Source organism: Netta rufina, assembly GCF_964035555.1.
Source record: "Netta rufina genome assembly, chromosome: 1".
NCBI lineage: Eukaryota > Metazoa > Chordata > Aves > Anseriformes > Anatidae > Netta > Netta rufina.
In genome coordinates, this window is record NC_140123.1 from 103,989,637 (window position 1) to 104,008,739 (window position 19,103).

Below are 19,103 nucleotides of genomic sequence, written 5' to 3' on the forward strand. Positions count from 1 at the left end.
CTTCACGTAGGGAAAAATAACCCAACTTTAAAAGTAGAACACACCTATATCAAGGAGAAAAAAAATATTAAATATGCACAGGATTCATACAATTTTTTTTTCCTACTACACCCCTAGAGCACAATAAGCTGCAGCTGAAAACCTGGTGCACCGTGAGCCTCGCGGCTCAGTGCAGGGCTGACCGGAGAGCGCGGTTCAGCGTGGGCTCGTCAGGGTTCTGGCTCTCCCCAGCACAATGTAGCGGGCTTTCCAAACTGTTTGCACCTGAAGGGCCAACCACGAAGAACGAGGATTCGCCCTCTTAAAAAATCTGACAAAATTATTTAGGTAATATGGCGAGAAGATGGTAAAAACTTACACAAACACAAGAATAAGCGTTCTTTTTTTTCCATCAGTCCAATAGGTACAACACGAGGTGAGTAAAAATTTTAAACCTACCTCTTGCAGGGTTACAGGAGGTAGACATCATTAACACAGACAACAGTAGCAGCCCCGAGTTGTGTGAACGAACAGGCAGCATTTTAAAATCCTTGAGCGACTCCCCGACCTTCTCCCAGCCCCACTTAAAAAAAATAGGTTAGCATTTCATATTGTGTTTTGGTGTCTTCCTTTGATTCCTCTCACCCCACTTTCCAAAAAGCATCAATGAATAAACAGTACAAAAGATGCTGAACTGGTGCGCTCCCTTGCCCACCACACACAGTAATTTCATAACATTACAAGCAGAGTAGACTAAGTATGTCTGAAAGTGTCCACTTTTTTTTTTTTTTTAAAAAAAAGGCTAATTAGGGCAACATTTACCATAAAACCAGCTGGAGTGGGGGAAAAAGGAAAAAATAAAAATAAAAAAAAAATTGATTGCATTGCAAACACTAAACAGTTACCTCTTCAATTAACATTTTAAAACTAACTTTCACCTAGAATGGTCAAGTAGAGCATTAAAATGCAGCAATCTAAAAATCAAGATGACTGTTACAATTAAAAATTGCTTCTGTGAATAGCTACACAAACAGATGTATTTCTTTGAACAAATATAAACAAAAGTCTAATTTAGACTCCAGTACAGCATCAACAGTTCAAACTTTAAGATGTTGAACAATCCTTTTCCACTTCAGTGCAGTGTAGGAAGAATAGCACACGTTAAAGTTTGTTACGAAAATAGAGTTTATTAAAAACACATCCCTATTGTTTTGAGGAGCTTTCACCGTTACCTTTCTTAAATTAAAAAAAAAATAGAAAGCACTTCTACTTCTGATTTGTAAACTTTTTAAAGTCAAAACTTTAAAAAAGTTACAGCAAAAATGGGTAATATTTTAATCATATCTTCAGTATTTTTGTGTTATGTTGTGGCTATTTTAAATAGAAGGGAAGCAATCAAATTGCTTACAATTCCCCACCAACTACTGAGGGGCTGTGATATAAGCAGAAGCAAATATAATACAGCAGACTGTACAACTCTAAAGCTCTACACTCCCACAAAGGTCACCGACAAATTCCAGTCTCTAGCGAGGAGCCTCGGCAACTGAGCCCATATCCTTTTCGGCTTGTTCCACGGATGAGGTAGCCTCGGATGTTAACGCGTCGTCAGGTTTTACACCTGAAGGTTCAGACTCTCCTTTGGGAAGTTCTGAAACAATGTCTGCGTCCTCCATTTTGCCACTATGGGACTCGTGGTTTTTGTCGCTGTCTGCCCTGTCTGTCATCTCGCCTTTCTCCTTGCCTCGGTTCTCCTCCTTGTCTCTGCGGGACTCCCTGTCTCTAGAATCTCTCTCTCTGTCTCGGTGTCCGCTGGACCGCCTATTTCTGTCCTCCAAGTCCCTGTGCCTATCGCGCTCGGGGCTTCTTCTTCCCCACTCTCTCCGCTCCCGATTACCGAGGCGCTCGTGGTCTCTGTCGTCGTTGCGGTTGCCGTAGCGCTCGCGATCGTTCTCTACCCGATTCCCAAAAGATCTCCTTCCAAACCTCTCCTGGTCTCTGTTGGGAGTGAACGTCTGCCTGTCGTTCCTGAACTGCCTCCCGTCTCGATTATCCTCGGGCCCGCCCGGCCCTCCGCTGCCCGGCATCCCCCCGGGCCTGACGAAGTGGCCCGGCGGAGGGAAGGGGGTTTTCATCCCGTGGGGAGGAGGCATCCCGAAGCCCCCCGGCCCCGGCGGGGGCCCTCTGTGCATCATGTGGGGCGGCATGTGGCGCGGCGGCATCAGGGGGAAGCGCTGCAGGGGCGGCGGGGGCATCCCCGGCGGGCGCTGGAGCGGGATCAAACCCGGCCGCGCGCCCAGGAGGCCGGTGGATGGAGTCTGCAGCCCAACAACGGGGGCGGGCGGGGGCGGCGCGACGCCTTGGGTGCCTGGAAGAGAGGAACAGACGCACGAGTTAGAAGAAGACACCCATTCAACACGTTCAAAAGTTCTCAAGAAATGAGGTACACAAAAGTTGTGTGGGGGGAGGGCAGCGGGCAAAGCGTCTTGGGCTGGTTTGCATACCGTAAAGAGCATGCCGTCTAAACCAGGAATTTCTTTTGTGCTATGAATAATTACTGTTGGAACGGGTAGTAACTATTCACCTATCCTTGGGGCCTCCCTTTGTGATGAAGCCATCGCTGCTCTGCAGGTCAGAGCTCTTCCTCACCGCCAGCCCAGCGCTCATGTTGACTGCCGACCCAACACCTTCCCAATAGGTTCCTAAATACAGGCGCATCATCTCCTTTTGCTATCTTTGAACCTTCTCTATCTTAAACACCATCTAAGTCATCTCTGGCTAAAATTTCTGAAATCTGAACTGGGCCATCAACAAGCTCTCTGAGGCGCAGAAGAGGCAGCAGGTACCAGCGGGCGATGAAAGCAGAGCTCCGGCCAGGACAGGGCTGGGGAAGGAGCAGGAAATGGCACTGCAAAATTTAGCAGTCCAGAGAAAATGCATAAAACAAACTAAGGTTAGTTTTAGTAGAGTGCACCTTGCAATGTAAAACTACACAGAAATGCAACAGGTAATTTCTGTATTATTTGTTTTTAAATACAGTTTTGTATCTGTTGTAGTGCATATCCAATGCCAACTATTTTCCACTCTTGCTCCTGGCGTACTGGAGTCTTGGCTTTAGCATGGTCTTCAGAAGAGGAAACCCAGGAGCTCCCCAAACATGCCACTTTCAGAAAGCTCAGCCCAAAGCCTGCTGACATCAGCACAAGGAGCCGTGACTGAAAACAGGAGGAGTGCTGAGCTCCAGCTGAGTACTTCACACCTCTGTGTGTGCCAGCTCCTCTCACGTGGCTCCAAAACTTTGTTTAAATAAGTAATGCTGCTGCCTCATGTCCTCTGTGGTTTTTACACCGGATCTACCAGGTCTGGGCCCTTCTGCTCACTAGCATTTTACCTGAAAACAAGCTTAGTGTATCTAAGAAACCACAGCTATATATACCATATATATACACATACATACACATATACATATCTAAAGCAAACTCCAAAATTAAAGAGGTCATTAACAGTTGCCAGACTAAGTAAAAATCTCTCCTGCTCCATCTTGCTTTCCTTTTTAAAATATGTTAAGACTATGCTGTTTTGTTTGCATGTCTTAATAAAAATGAAGTTAAGAACGCAGGTTACATGAAGGTTTTTAACTCCTGCCCTTGGGTAGAACTACGATGTCAAATAGGTATGTAAGGTAACATTGAAATTAAATGCCCAGCAGTGTCACACCAAAAACTGCACTTGGAGCGCAATCAGAGAATCAGTAGGGTTGGAAGAGACCTCCAAGACCATCTGGTCCAACCATCCCCCTTCCACCAGTGTCACCCACTAAACCATGTCCCTAAGCACCAGGTCCAGCCTTTCCTTGAAACGGAGCGGCCGTGCCACTTTGCAGATCCCCCACACCCCAACCAGCCACCCCAGCTTCCCTCTTCCCGTAACTAATTTATTTAGCATTTCTATCCCAGCTACGAGCAAGCCTTCTGAAGAGCTACTGCCCGGTCATCACGCTGCTTCTTACCCTAAGAACATCTCTTAACAGAAACCTTTTTATCTCAGTGCTCTTCATACTCAAAGGAAATTATGTTTTGTGATCAGTAAACTCAGGTAGCAAAGACGTGAACATTCATTCCTCCAGTCCACGGTATCATCTTACCTTCCCCTCCAAGCAGTCACTTTAAGACACGGATTGATATATCTTACTCTTTGAAAGAAATGATCCATCAGCAACAGCTTGTTTTGTTGGTTTTTTTTGAGGGTTTTTGTTTCTAGAATGAGCAGCCCTCCCCCCTCGTGTTCATAATCAGGCTGTAAGTCACCTCGCTTCAACTCCTCCCATGATTTACTACTACAAAGCTGGCAAGAGAAGCATACAGCCAGTGACACCCAGAGACTTTATTTTGCTGAATTCTGAGGTTTGAGGATATTTTAAAGTAAATCCATCCGTGGAATTTAAAAAATAAGGCAGAAAGGAGTAACTGAGACCTAATGAGCTGAAGAGGATAAGCATATGTTTTCGCTCTCTAGCTGCAGAGTAGGTAAGGTTTATGACAGCATGGATGTGAGACAAGTGATAAAAGTTTGTTTAATTAAACAAATATCAGTCATTTAATTTCTTAGTTGTACTTCTACATAAAATCATGCATGGAAGCAACATAATGGTATCTGGAAAGCCATTCTCTTTCAATCTGGTTTGCATCATTAAGGCAGCTGAATGCTTTTTGTTTTGAGTAAGCCCCCCAAATTCTCAGGCTGGAGTACAACCTAGAAAGTACTACTAGTGTCCCTACTGTGCTAACAAATTAGGCACTAATTAAAAATTTACTCCAAAAGAGTTTTCCAGAAATATATCCAAATTTACTGAACATGGTCAGTAAAATTAGTGGTACATATCATGTGCAGCACCTGGGAATATTTAAAGCTCTTTGTTGCTCTCTGTAGGGAAAAACAGCATGCAAAATGTAAATAGCTTGCCAAACTAAAAAGAAATAGCACAGCTCTTAGAGAAGCAATTAAGTGATTCAATGACCATCTCATACCTGTGCAAATGAGCGATGGAATTTATCTGCCCCGGCCTGTATTTCATTAACTTGTTCAGAATTTTAGGCTTTTTGTAGCTAACCTTGGCACCTTGCTTATGGGTATGAATCTTCAGCCAGCCCTCTCACCAGCTGCGCATTCTGCACAAGCTGGCTAAGCCATGGCTTTTTATTACAAGACCTGGCTTTTACTGCTGGTGACACAAAATCCTCAGAGCTTATACCTAGTATGTTAATTCTGTTTAAACGTGTAAAAACAGACTGCTTTCACAGCTTCTTGTTACTTGTGACTTTTACCAGTGATGCGTAACAGAAGATCCTCAGAACTTGCCAAGAGTTTAGTATGAAGAACTCACACCAGGATGACCCCATCACCAACCACCTGAGTGTTTCCAGAGATGTAAGAACAATCACACAGCATCAAGTTTCGTGCTTTCTCTTTACTCATAAAGCATAGCCCGAAACGCTACAGCTGTCCTGAAGAAGTGTCTTCTATCCAGAGAGATCCCAGTAGCTGTCTTTAACCATTTTGATAAACTATGTAAAAAGCCAGATTTCCATGCCACTGTAATCCAGTTTCTGACCATCTTCTCTTCTGGCTGGACAAAGCCCACGTCGCTTTTGTGATAATTATCAGTGTTAAAAATGCTAACGCAAGACAGAAGTGCAACGCTTGACTTCTTTGGTTTTGAACTGAACTCTGCTCAGTAAGTGGTAACAGTGTCTTATAATTGTTCAATTACTTCTCTGTTGTGTTGTTAAAAGAAAGCAGGTGGAGGTGTTTTCTGTATCTAACATACTAATCCTACTTCAAATATACCTCCTTCTGCAAATGGGACAGAAGTACATATGAGAACACAAAGTCAAAAGCCTGGGGACCTACAAGAGGTTTACACAATGACACTGATGCTCACGTTCTGCAGCATTCAACATGTCACACTGGATTCTCCAGTAGGGAAAATTCTGCATGTTTAAACTAAATCATTAAGTACTATCTGTAAATTCTTGGAAAAGGTAACAAACACAATGTAAAGTCTTGTGTCTTTTTCTGGTGTTTCATAACGAATCCTTCAGAACATGTCAAGAATGTAAAGAAGCCTAAGCTTTAAGAGCCTAAATACCAATTCACAGTTTAAGTAACTTGCCTTAAGTACCAACAGTTTTCACCGTCGTCAACGCCCACCACTGAAGCCAGTAGCAACTTGCTCCTATTCACGTAAGATGCTTCAACAAGGATGCAAGAGTCAAGCTTGCGTGTGGATAGTGTTGGTTGCTGGTATTTGATTTCTAAAATTCCTTCTTTATACAACATAAATTGATCCAGGTCAAGGGTTTCATCAAGGCAAAACTGAATTCCATGAATGGTGCTTGAGAATTCACGTTCCCTTACCTCTGAATTCCCATTCAGTATTATGAAAGCAACATTCACATATATGGAATTAGCAAATGTGCAGTGTTATGCTTTTCAAATGAGCTATCGTAAGTCGGAAATGTATTAGGTTAGTCACAGTTCATATCCTGTATTAACAGAAGCTCCTTCTCCAATTTTCCCCATACACAGTTTATAATAGTTTAATACTCAGATGAGCTCAGAAAATTGTACACTGTCTTTTATAATTTAATACATATTACAAGAAGACCATGTAGCTACTGAAGAGCAATCCAGCAAGGCAGCAAAGAAGAGTAATTCAGCATGCATTAACAGGAAATGAATACCAAGCTCATTAAGAACTATGGTATATTATTCTTTGATAATATGTAATTATCATTGTAGAAATTTTGGTGAAAAGAGCATTAGACCAGAACCTACAAACTGCAATGTGGTGTGTTTAATCAAGATAATAGACCACAGAATCTGAATATTTGAAACACAGCATCTGCAACAGAAATTTATTACTGGTCCAAATTACAGCATTTGCTCAACACTAAGAACAAGCTGGTGAATCAAAAATGATTTAAAAGGCTGTCACTTTCTGCAGTATGTACACATAAAAGGAGTCTAAAATATCTGCTGAGCAGAAGATTTAAAAATGACATGAGCACACACTCACAAAAACGGTTACAATCTGGATAATCTTGTCCAAATTAAGAACAAGAAGCTGTAACAACAGTGAATATGACCAAGGATACAACTAAGGCAAAACAACCTGAAGGTGGTTTTTAGAAATAAGCACAAAAAAATTAGACGTAATGTCCACAAGAAATCACTTCTCTGAAGCACAAACACGTCTTTGTTGGAAGTGATGAAAGAATTACATTGGAGGAACGAATGAAATTAGTGGAGGTGAAACAATGCAGAACATATGAAATCTTACAATCATCAAGTTAGAATTACTTTGTAACATGTCTTCCACAAAAAACTGAACAGATAAGCTTAATTTTGAAATTACAAAGATTAGAAAAGAGCTCCTCCGTTTGTACAGATTACATAAGGTATTCTCAAGCAAGATTATTAATTTTGGCTTTTTCAGAGTCTCTTCAAAGCAATCTTCATTCCTTGCCTTCAGCTTGCTGCAGTAAGTTCTTCTATCCTGCCCAAATACCCGAAGAACGTTTCTTCATTCTTCTTGTTAAACTACTCAAGCCCCTTCATCCCTACTTCCCCAAGCAGAGTCCTCATGCCATACTTCACGATGCTGTCACACAAATCTTTCTTCCACCTTCTTATCTCAGCTTGGACAGCCTCATCATGGGCACATTAAGGAGCAGTTTAAGAGGACTTTGTGAGAAACCTGTCACACCATCAGTCATATACTGAAATGGCTAAACCATGTACTTGTAAACACAAGTTCATTTCAGCTGAAGCATTTGATTTCCCTCGCCCTGTACTTGCCCATGGCTAACTGAGGGTGACGTCGCAGCTATTCACGTACTTTGTCCAGTTCATTCACCTCTGACCTGTACAAGACTGTGCACTAAGGCTACATTTAAACCGTCAGGCCTGCAACTCCTTCTGGGCTCCAGGACATGGGATGCAGACATAGACTGCATCTCCCATCCGCACAGGTGGTGAAACCCTGGCACACTCCATTTCCCACACTTAGATTTCCCCAGGAGTGAGACCCGACGCACAGAATGAGAAGGGAGGAATGACGATGCAGCCTGGCCAGCTCCCGAATGCAGATGGTGGGGAGGTTAAGACTTCAAGGGACACTGCTTTGCAATCTAGATCAGCATGCATGGTGGTAAACATCACCTCTGTCATGTTTTTCTTCCCATTTAAGGAGAGACCACATCTGAACTCTCGCACGCAGAGTTAAGCTCAGTTGTTGAGTGAATCAAGGTGGTTTTAGAAAAAATGTTTCATTTGTGTTAACTTACTGAAAAGCCTTGCAAGAAAAGAGACTGATAATAATCTTTTACTTTTAATCATATAAAATAATATGATTTGTTTTTTTCCAGTTTTCTTGTATCATACACCTTGTGGTGAATAGTTCCCCTTAACTCTGAGATGTCAGGATGGAAGGATTTTACCCAACTCCCTGATTTAGTATCTTCTTGAAGTAAGACAAATAAATGCATTTTATGTTGATGAGTAAACACACAGATCTCTTCACTATTCAAGTCTATGTTGTCAGCTCACATTAAGACAGACTTGCAATCCCATAAAAAGAAAAAATTCTCCTATCTGCTTGTTGATGAGACTGAACACTGAGAGCAGCCACTCTGACCCCATGGGCAGCTTTATCCTCTTTAACTACGTGGTAAACAGACCAGTAAAAGTAAAGGTAGATTCTCAATTTTCAGATCTAGCAAATTCAGCTTCCTTGAGTTTGTAAGAAAGCTGCTGTCTGAATAGCTAACGTGAGTATTTCATTTATGTCACTCCCATCTTCATTTTATAAAATCTTTCTTCTGTGTATAGCAATACATGCAGCAAACTGCAGAGTAACTTAATAGGTTTCGAAAGCTTGGAATAAAACATTAGTTATGCCATACAAGACAAGGTACTATGAAATTCCAAGACATCTGGTTAATACTGTATTACAAATACTAAAAATGCCATTCAGTCATTAAGACAAGAATGTCTTAAATATATGGTCCAATAATCCTTATCGCTACTGAATTCTCTCAACCTATGGTGTCACCACAGGATTATATTTATTTATTTATTTATTTAAAACTTTTCCCTACTTGTTAAATATCCAAGATACTCCAAAACAATTAGGTGCTGGTCTTGGATGTCTGCTTTGATAGATTTTAAGACTGATTTTCAGAGGCAATTTGTTTTTTAAAAAATCCCTTTAAAAGGGATTTTGTTTTTCTAACATTAAGCAATGAAAAATCAGTAGTCAACAACTGAAAAATGGAGGCATCAAATCCAACAGCACAGTTCAGCTCTCAGGGAGACAAATCCTTCTTTGTTTTGCAGTATACAATGAACATTGCTGGACAGAAACACACTTAAAAGTATGTTTTCCATTTGCTTGTCAGGCTCTTTTTCAGAGGTGTGAAATACCATAAATATAAATCTCAGTAGGAAACGTCTTTTGAGTGTATTCTTGACACTGACGCATGAAAGGATGCATTTGTAAGGTAGCATATAGGTATAAAAGGTTTCAGAACCTGTAATACCGCAGGACTAAGTAATAGCTTTTTTAAAAAACATTTTATTAAGATAATTCATTCAATACATAAAAAAGTATACTGTATTTTCATAGATTAAAAAAATACACTAAAATAAATACTGTTCCTCTGTAAGATATATTTACAGAAACCTCTATACATGTAATAGTTGAGGAGTGTAAAACAGTTCATATGCCATACAGATGTTTTGTTGTAAACTACTTTTCTATATGGTATAAGACTCAATTTATTAAAGCAGACAGCATGTCATTCTGTCCTGAATTTGTAACTTAAATGTTACGGCTTTTTTGTTTCTTCAGAAAACAAATCTTGAATAATAGAAGTTCTACTGCTTCTTCCATGCAAAATCAAGCCTCTAAAATTATTTAAAGGCCAAAAAGAAGGATAGAGTTTTTTTTTTTAAATAGAAAAATGTTTTACTTTCCCACAAACTAAGTCAGCAGCAAAATCAAAATTTGAAGAATATATACAAAAGTGAACTTACCAAGAAGCGGAATAGCTTGGGTGACAGGAGCAGGTACATTAGTAGGTGCTACGGGAGGTGGAACAGTCCCATACATTTTGGAACTATCACTAGTTTCAGCATTTCCTCTGGATCCAGAAACCACTGTTGGGATGGGATTTCCTACAGATGCATCTTTTGTAGTGTCTTCATTGACTCCAGCTGCTGTAGCTAAGGAACAAGGCATTGGCATATTAAAAAAATGCATCAGCTTCTCTGCTTGCATGACACTGTCCTTCCACTGCCGCTTGCTCAAGATTTAAACACTTACAGTTTGGGATGTTTACTGCTGGAGTGTGAGGAACAGATACTGGAGGAGTTATAGGTGGTGGTGGTCCAGGAGGAAGGAAGCCTATAAAAGAAAGTACATACTAACAGTGAGCATCACTTTACCAAGTTGTAAAGTGATGTTGTGTTGTTTATATGGCAGATACTGTTACTTGCTATGTGGCTAAAAAATGGACTTTATTACTTGGTAAATATATAGATATATATACCTGGAGGTAAATGCATTGGGTTAAAACCAGGTCGTAAAAATGGAGGTGGTGGTGGCGGTGGCACGCCAGGAGCAAATCCAGGAGGCGGGATTCCTAAAGGCGCTGTGAAAGCAGGAGGTTGGAGCGCGCCAACCACAGGAGGACCTGATGGATGCGGTGGAACCTAAGGGAAAAAGGAGAAAAAGCATGTTACCTCAAGACTGAATCAGTTATTTGCTGTTCAGATATGGACTACTTTTCTCTGTATTCAGTTCATTAAAACAAAACAATTTAAACTACCTTAAATTGCTTCACAACAAGGCAATATAATTAGGAGTCAAAGCATTCTTGCAACTTAAAATGTCAACATTGATCTTGTTTGCCTCTGTTCTTGAAGAAAAAATGATTCTCTGTGGTAAACTGTTATTAATGCATGATGGTAATTCATCTGAATATACCCCTTACACAGTAGCTGGAATTCATTTCAGCATTCGGTATGATGCCCTATTACACTACAAATCTGAAGCAATTAAAAGCTTTCTTTTTTCTCCTGAGTTTGTATGTTAGCGTGGTTTGTTTCAAAGCAACTGCAACAAACAAAAAAAAAGCTTAATCAAAATGTTTTGCATTTAAAATTTGTTTACTAAAGTGAAGGAGAGCTGTGTAGTCAAGTGACCATAACTCACTCATCTGCATGACCATCAAACCTTCAGACCCCTCATATCTTTTTTTCTTTTTGAATTGTTATTTCTGAAGTAAAGAAGGAAAAGCCTTTCCTATCTTACCCCCAGAACCGAAAGAAATGAACTAAGCAAAATGTTCTCCTTAAACCTGCAGATGTTTAAAGCTGCCAGACACCTGATATCACTTCAGATTTCTGTTTCAGCTTCTCTACCAATGGCTAGTGAGCTGAGGCATGTTACAGCTTGTACCATTAGTATTTCAAAATCAATTAAATATAAGAAATAGGTTCAAATTCCTTGATTATTAGGCTTTAATATAGGACTGCATCTTTTAATGTTAAATTAATTATTTATCTTTGGTTTATGACAACATGCTGATTAAACCCTGGCCTGAAGTTAAACTAAATTAACAGGATCTGAGACACTCCTGGGCATGAAAGGAAAAACTGCCCGTCAGGTAACAATGTGAGAAGCTGACAAAAGTTACAGGTGGCACCATGAGAGACAGCTGGTTTGATTCTGTGTGTGGTTTAGGGAGCGTTATGTGAACAGCCGCCAAACCTCCAGATAACCAGACAGGAGCACTGGGGATCTTCTGAGGACTAGGACCTCGCAAGGCCAACTTTGAAGAGTTAAGCATAACCCAGGAATACTGTGTGTGGCTGAGATTACCTAGGTGAACATTAACTTTGAGTAACCCTAGAGCTGTTTCCATTAAATCCCAGCTAAAGCTTTAGAAAAAGTGCTCTGAAAACAGTAACCTAATAGTCCTGGTAGGTCCTTTTGTTTGCAGACACTCCTGCAAAGAAAAACAACTTGAAGGAAGTTAGACAAAGATATAACTGTTGACTGCACAAATGTTCTGTGAAACTAGTGTGTACGCAGTGTGTACAATTGAGCAAGGGTATCAAGAACGTAAGAGGTCTAAAACTGGGGGAACTTATGAAGTGTTGGCAGCCCTGGGGTAGTTAAAAGCTGAGAAAACCACGTATGAAGCATGTATATGCAGTGGCTTCAGAAGGGATGAGGAACAGTAAAACATTGTGACTTAACAAGAATAGAAGCAACAAAGGAAGGTGACTCAGATACATGGTAGAGGATATTCATATCTAATTATCAATACATAACTGCTGTACCTTTTTCCCCCCCAAATTAACCCTCTAACATATGATTGTAAGTACCAAGGTAAAACCTTTCCTTTAAACAAAAAAAAAAACACATGTGGGCAGTAAAAATTCATGCAAAAATGTCATAAAATCTAATTTAAAATATAGTTTAAAGTTTCTCTGTTTTTTTAAAGAGATGGAACCAATGACTAATAAATGCTGACAGATAACAAAAAAAAACAACAGAGAAGCAGTGAACAGTTTCACAACAATAGCTGGTGGACTGGAAAAAACAAAGTAACAGAAACATCATTCTATGATTCTCAGATTGAGAATTGAAGGATTATCATTGGCCCAGTGACCTGAAGTAGCACAGTCTACATCCATGCTCCAAGACAACTAAATACATATTTAAGAGCACCTGAAGTCTCCATTGGAAAGGAGCCTGCTGGTTTCAGTATGAAGAGCCTAGAATGGACACTGGATCAATGCACAGCTACTATATCCAGTTATACGAAGGAGCATGAGGGGTTTGGTAATATATCAGGAAATTCAGGAGATTCAGACCTCTCTGTCTGAGATGTGTGTATCTATAGGTGAGAAGGGCTCACTCCAGCGGCACAACACAACAATATTCCACCTGTCTTGCCAACAACCCAGGGCCGTGCAGATGAAAACAATGCCGTGCATGCCATCAGGCCAAAGAACCAGACTTACCTATGAGGGCTGTCACTGGTAAAGGGGCATTATCCATTTTAACCACCTTACTACTGGGTAGGTTAATGGGTCCCAGTGGTACTGGCTATGACAGGAGGCCAGGCTGCAGGCAGTTACACCCCGATAGGCGATGTTAAGCAGAGCAGGCCTCCTGTGTGTGCAGCCCACGCACTGTAGGCCTGTTTGGGCTCTACCAAAGAAAGGAACGATGCAGATCTTTCTGATCCTAACCTTTCAGTGGGACAATGTCAGGGTTGCAGGCAGATCACAGAGCTCATGGACAGTGCCCTAAGTGATGGCTGGATTTGTCAGGTGGTTAGTGGGGTGCTTTGTAAACAGCAGCCACGCTTCTTAGGGATATGGTTTAGTGGGGACTGCTAGCGTTAGGTCAGAGGTTGGACTCGATGATCTTGAGGTCTCTTCCAACCTAGAAATTCTGTGATTCTGTGATTCCCAGTCTGAAGGAAGCATCTTACAGGGAAAAGGACCTTGCGAAGTAACCATACCCAGGAATAGCATGTAGGAACCATGTTATTTAGGTAAAGGTATCAAACAGCAGATCTGGTTATGGATGCTGCATAGCTGGGGTCAACGTGGGAAAACTCATTAGGCTACAGTTGTTTACTTGTGAGGATGCTGGAATGGAGAAAGAAGAACAACCATAACAAAAAGAGGGTAAAGAAGTGAGAAAACGGAGAGTAAGGTATGGGAATGATGCAGTCAGAGTTGTTTGGGTGTATCTGTCAGGCAGCCCTATGCTTGATCATCCCAGCCCAACGCAAGACAATGCATATGATATGTTCCTGACCAGATAAGCAGGTTTGGTACATATCACATGAATCAAACATATCACACGTACCAAACCTGCTTATCTGGTCAGAGGAAGCAGGGTGGACAGGGTGTTTTCCCTGCCTGAAAGGGGAGCAGATGGACAGGCTGTGTGCCCTGGTATCCCTGTACTGATGCCCGTTTCCAGGCTGGACAGAATCAGCAGCTACCCAGCTCCTGTAACAGCCTCCCCACACCTTACAGTCCTGAAGACGTTACTTTTACCACTAGCACCATCACCATCATCGCAGCTGAACTTAATTTGCAAGTTTTAAGAACTATTTACAAATTAATAAACTGTTTCAGTTTTATGACACCCCAGAGCAGACAGAAGAACTGATCGAGTATAACACAGCCTAAAAAAAGTTCATGGCAAAACCAGAGATATAGGCCAAACATGATAAACCAGAGATAAAGGCCAGTTCTCTGATCCTGGCCTGAACTTGTACAAGTGCAAGTGTCTTTGCCATGGTAATAAAAACACTGAAGTTGGCGAGGCTGAGGCAAACTATCACCACATTCATATTCTGAAACTGGTTGATTTTTTCTTTACGCTTTCTTTTCCAGCATGAATTTAAAGGAAAATAAAAGTGCTAATATTTGATAGTTAATTCTAATTAAAGCTAATTACAGCTAACTGCTATTAAAGCTCTCTGAAATTTGAGATTTGACTCAAATGTTCATTTCCTTAAAATGCCTTAGAGCATTTCATGAATTCTGTGCCAAAATAACACTGAATTCAACTTACTATGTTCTCAAATCAAGTAACTGTTAAATTGTGTGTCTTCAAATAATGTGAATTATTGGTCTTTACTGACTGTCCGCCATACTGCAATTCATAATTTTTCACAATATTTAAAATAGCTTTATTCAAACTTCCTCCCCCTTGGAGGAGGTATGCTACTATCTTAACAGTGACAAGAAAGAAACTATTATAAAACTCGTAAGACTCTTATCAACAAATAAAGCTAAAAGAAATAGACTGTAAAACACTAAAGGGAATAATTCTTGTCACACACTACTTAAACTAATGGTAAAATTTCAGTCAGTGTTGTTTTAACAAACACACAACATCAATTTTGCCTAAAGAACCATTATAATAACAAAAGGCAGAATATGAAATTTCTCAAACGCAATTCCCAAAGGCTGTTCAAAGAGAGCATACACAATACGAACCAAGATGAAAGTGCTATGCTATTTTAGAAAGTCTATAGCTTATTTAAACCAGTAGTAAGGAAAACTAATTAGGAAATCACAGAAAAATAATTAATGCATTCATAAAAATGAGAGAGTGCAATTAATCTCATTGATAAAAATACTCTACTGTAATAATTTATTCAGATTGAAACGTGTAGATTGAAATTCAGGTATTTGAAGTGCAGCCCTACAATAAATATTTCCAACAGTGTAAGGAGCGTATGTGTCTGCCACATTAGCATTAAAGCAGCAGTGAAGTTTTGGAGCAAACTGTCCATCATTCCTGTGAACTACGTGCTGATTCAATTCCCAGGGCTGTCCTGGTACATGCAAACTACATCCTTTTTCAAGGAACCCAAACCAGATGCTCTGCTCCTGCTGGGCGCAAAAAAAACATTAGGGTTTGGATCACGTTAAGTTTTTCAAGCCTTCCATTGCCACTGCAACTTAGCAGAAAAGGAAGAGTCTATTTGACTGTATTGATCATCTAGGTAAAGAAGATTAACTAGTGGATTTCAGGTGCAAATTGTATCTAGTTATTTAACAGTTATCTACATAAGATGTCAGCACAGCCAGCCTGCTAACAAGAGCACATTTAAGCGGGGACAACAACACAACAAACATGTGCACAAGATCAACTAGTTATTCACTGTATTTTCTCCCTTCTATTTAATTTATGTATTGCCATAGTAAATAATTATCTAAATTACGTTTTTGTTCAGATATTCAGAGCAAGTGCGAAGCAACTCTCACCTGTGGAGGAGGTACTGTAATTGGTGCAGGCATGGGAACGGGAATTGGAACAGGTAAAGCTTTAGGTATAGGTGACACTGGTTCGTTATGTGTAGCTTCTGCACCTCCATTTTGAGCTACTTCATTTTCAGACTTCTTGGGAATCCCCTTCCACTCTGCAAATAAGTTATACGTGAATCAGTTCAGAAGAAGTGGACAAGTAGTCAAGCCATTTAAAAGCCATGTACTATGTGATGTTTACAAGAACGAGATAATTAAAGCATTTTTTCAGATGAGAAGCACGCAGAGCTAAGAAACATTTACATGTATTTCTGAAAAAAAAAATCCAATGTCTTTGAACAGTTACAACAAATCACTGACAAATGGCAAGCAGGTTTATTCCTTTCATTAGTCATTTAACAACTCTTTGCACTCAGAGCATTTATATGTCTGGGATTTTGATGTTATCTATAGCAAAAACAGTAAGGCTTTTTTGGGACAATTTCAACAGATTCCATTATTCTATGGCAAGAATCAAGCCTTTTTTTTTTTTAATGATTTGCGAATTCATTTCTGAAAAAAATGCATTTTCAAGTCTTGAACAAAGGAAAAGGAGAATACAATAATGAACAATTAGAGCAAAATGGAAAAATGAAAACATCAAATACAGCTTAGGTCATTTTAGAAAAGAAATACGGCCCTATTGTCTGTCAGAACTTCTTGAGAAAAGACAGCTAAAGAGTAAGAAGGGATCAGAGAAGAGGCATTAGTTAGACAGACTTTGATTTAAAAACACTCTACTTATTTATATCTATTACGATGAAGACACGCTACTATTTATAGAGTAATAACCACCCAATTAGGGCAAGTTAGACAGAGTGACAAAATCCTGAAATAATATTTTGGGAGCGAGACAGAACACCACACAATGGTTGCACTGTTAAAGCCAACACAGTAGTCTAGAGCACCAGTTTGAGGAACCTTAAGCAACTTCATTTTCTTAAGTACTGCATTCATTTCGTATTACTTTTAGAAATCACAACAGCCAGCATGCTAGCAATTGTATATTAATTTGAAGCTGCTGATTTTAAACAGGTGTAATTTTCTTAATACGTTCTTAATATAAAATAGAAGCCTGTTATTTTCACTGCTTTACACACAAAATAACAAGAATTCTAGTTAGGTCAAGAAAAACATAAAGCTAATGGAACTGAAACTGATCTAAGTAGAAAAGTAAAAGGCACTTTTAATGGAAATTACAAAGTTGCTGTCATCAGCTGCTACACAAATACTCCAAAGGCAGGCTCCTCTGCTAGGGAGACCTCACACAAACCAGTGGACCACCAGGCAGGCTCTGGGACTAGCAAGCACTTGCAACATTGGTTACTATCAATGGCAAATCCCAGAGCAGCTCAGTTTGTCTGCTATACAACTGCAATTTTAGCCCAGGCCAATAATCCAGATGCACAACCCCTGCCTGTTGAGGACTGTCATTAATTGACAAAGTCTGTCTAATATACTGGTTACACATCCTGCTCTTTGTAGCCATTTCAACGATTCCAGAGTCAGGAAAGAGATACCAAATTCAGTGTATTAATAAAAAGGGCAATTTTTAACAGTATTTAAAGATGTAGCAATACCTTACCTGGACTAAGAGTTTCATTGTCCAGCATTCCTCCTTCACAGAAACTTTCAAGATCTTCAGGTTTCACTTTGTCCCATGGTATGTAAGTAACACCTAATTCTACATCCCAATACTGCTTGTAATCTGGCTTTATTCCCTTATTCAAAGCCCATGCAATCTTGGGAAAAAATAAAAAAATAAATGCAGTTAGTAATGTTTTGATTTTAATGGTTTTAATGGTCTGTTATCACAAAATAGCATTACCAAAAACAGCTACAAAGCAAACAGAATACTCTAATTGAAACAGCAGGAAAAAACACTCTGAAAGTAAGTTTTTTAAGACACAATTAGCTCTTATGTCTTAGCTTGTCTCTTGCATGTAATTTGTAAAAGTTTATACAGGCATTTTCTTTAAATGTTCCCCCATCACTATAAATTTTATTTTCCTTCAAAAGACAGTGCCACTCTCTAATATAGTGTTCTGCAAAATGAAAAAATTCACTAATGAATGCATTTTTCCTTAATTATTAGCACTATTTGTAGGATTCTAACTGTGTTTAATTATAGATGGTAAGACAAATAAGCAGCAACAAAAAAACATAGTTATGGTCCACTGGGATGACTAAAAGGACACCATTTTTGTTGTTCAGATACACAATTACTGACAGTCTTTCACAGAAACTGATACAAGTTCCTTTAATCGCATGACAGAACAAGAAGAATATTTATCAATAAAGATGTTCATTCACATAAATATACGGAAAATCAAATGTAGACTACATAAAAATTTGAAATATCAGAAAGTGTAGATTATATGAAAAAGATTCTAGTAATTACAGTAATTTTAGTACAGCCTGACATTTTCCAAGAAATACCTTTATAGATTTCTGATTGACTTTGAAGTTGCCTCGGCTCAATTTTTGCAGGGCACGATAAGCATCTTGTCTGTGAACCATTACAATATAGGCACATCCTCTAGGCGGTATCATCTGTTTGTATTTTAAGGAAAAAATAAATAGTTTCTGCTAACAGTAACAAAGCAATGAGCAACATACAAGTATTAAATTACAGTAAGCTAGAACATCAGAAGGTGTTTCAAAGAAGACTATTAAATATGAAAGAGAATGTTAGTTTAAGGGGCTCATATAGCCAGCATCTTCTGAAAATAAAAAAATTCTAGTAAATCAGAAGGAACTTCCTATGCAGGAAGGTTTTAACTCTATTAATTGTTATAATATAAGCTCCTGTTGCATATTTAATCCTTAAAATTTTTAAATAGTAGTGTACATGGAAGTGCTACGGCACTGGAATCAGTTAATCTGTTGGAAGAAACACGATACACTAATACCCCCAACTTTATTCCAAATAGCACAAATTGCTATCTGCACCTTCATTCAGTTTCACCTGCAGTTTTGTAATAATTTTTATTATTTTCAATGAATTTGTGAAAAAGCTTCAATGATGTTTTAACAAAATTCGGGAATAGCAAGACAATTAGTCACATCTTTTATGGTTGTTTAAATAAAATATCATAGCCACTGGAACATAGCTTTTGTTTACATATAAAGTATCCTTAATACAGCAATATAATAATGGTTTTCTATGCTTACATCTAAAACAAACAGAAGAGCAACTAGCAAAAGAAAGA

General features: G+C 39.3%; 1 protein-coding gene across 1 annotated transcript in view; it reads right to left on the bottom strand.

The window, feature by feature from the left end:
• Nucleotides 1-1,146: 1,146 nt before the first annotated feature.
• Nucleotides 1,147-19,103, bottom strand: part of SCAF4 (SR-related CTD associated factor 4) — a 45,313-nt gene continuing 27,356 nt past the window's right edge. The window contains exons 14-20 of the mRNA XM_084298815.1: nucleotides 18,331-18,444; nucleotides 17,477-17,633; nucleotides 15,853-16,007; nucleotides 10,590-10,752; nucleotides 10,364-10,444; nucleotides 10,075-10,263; nucleotides 1,147-2,344 (exon numbers count right to left, since the gene is read on the bottom strand). Coding sequence (XP_084154941.1) covers nucleotides 1,503-2,344; nucleotides 10,075-10,263; nucleotides 10,364-10,444; nucleotides 10,590-10,752; nucleotides 15,853-16,007; nucleotides 17,477-17,633; nucleotides 18,331-18,444 — 1,701 coding nt within the window. The 3' untranslated portion in view covers nucleotides 1,147-1,502. The remainder of the gene's footprint in view (nucleotides 2,345-10,074; nucleotides 10,264-10,363; nucleotides 10,445-10,589; nucleotides 10,753-15,852; nucleotides 16,008-17,476; nucleotides 17,634-18,330; nucleotides 18,445-19,103) is intronic.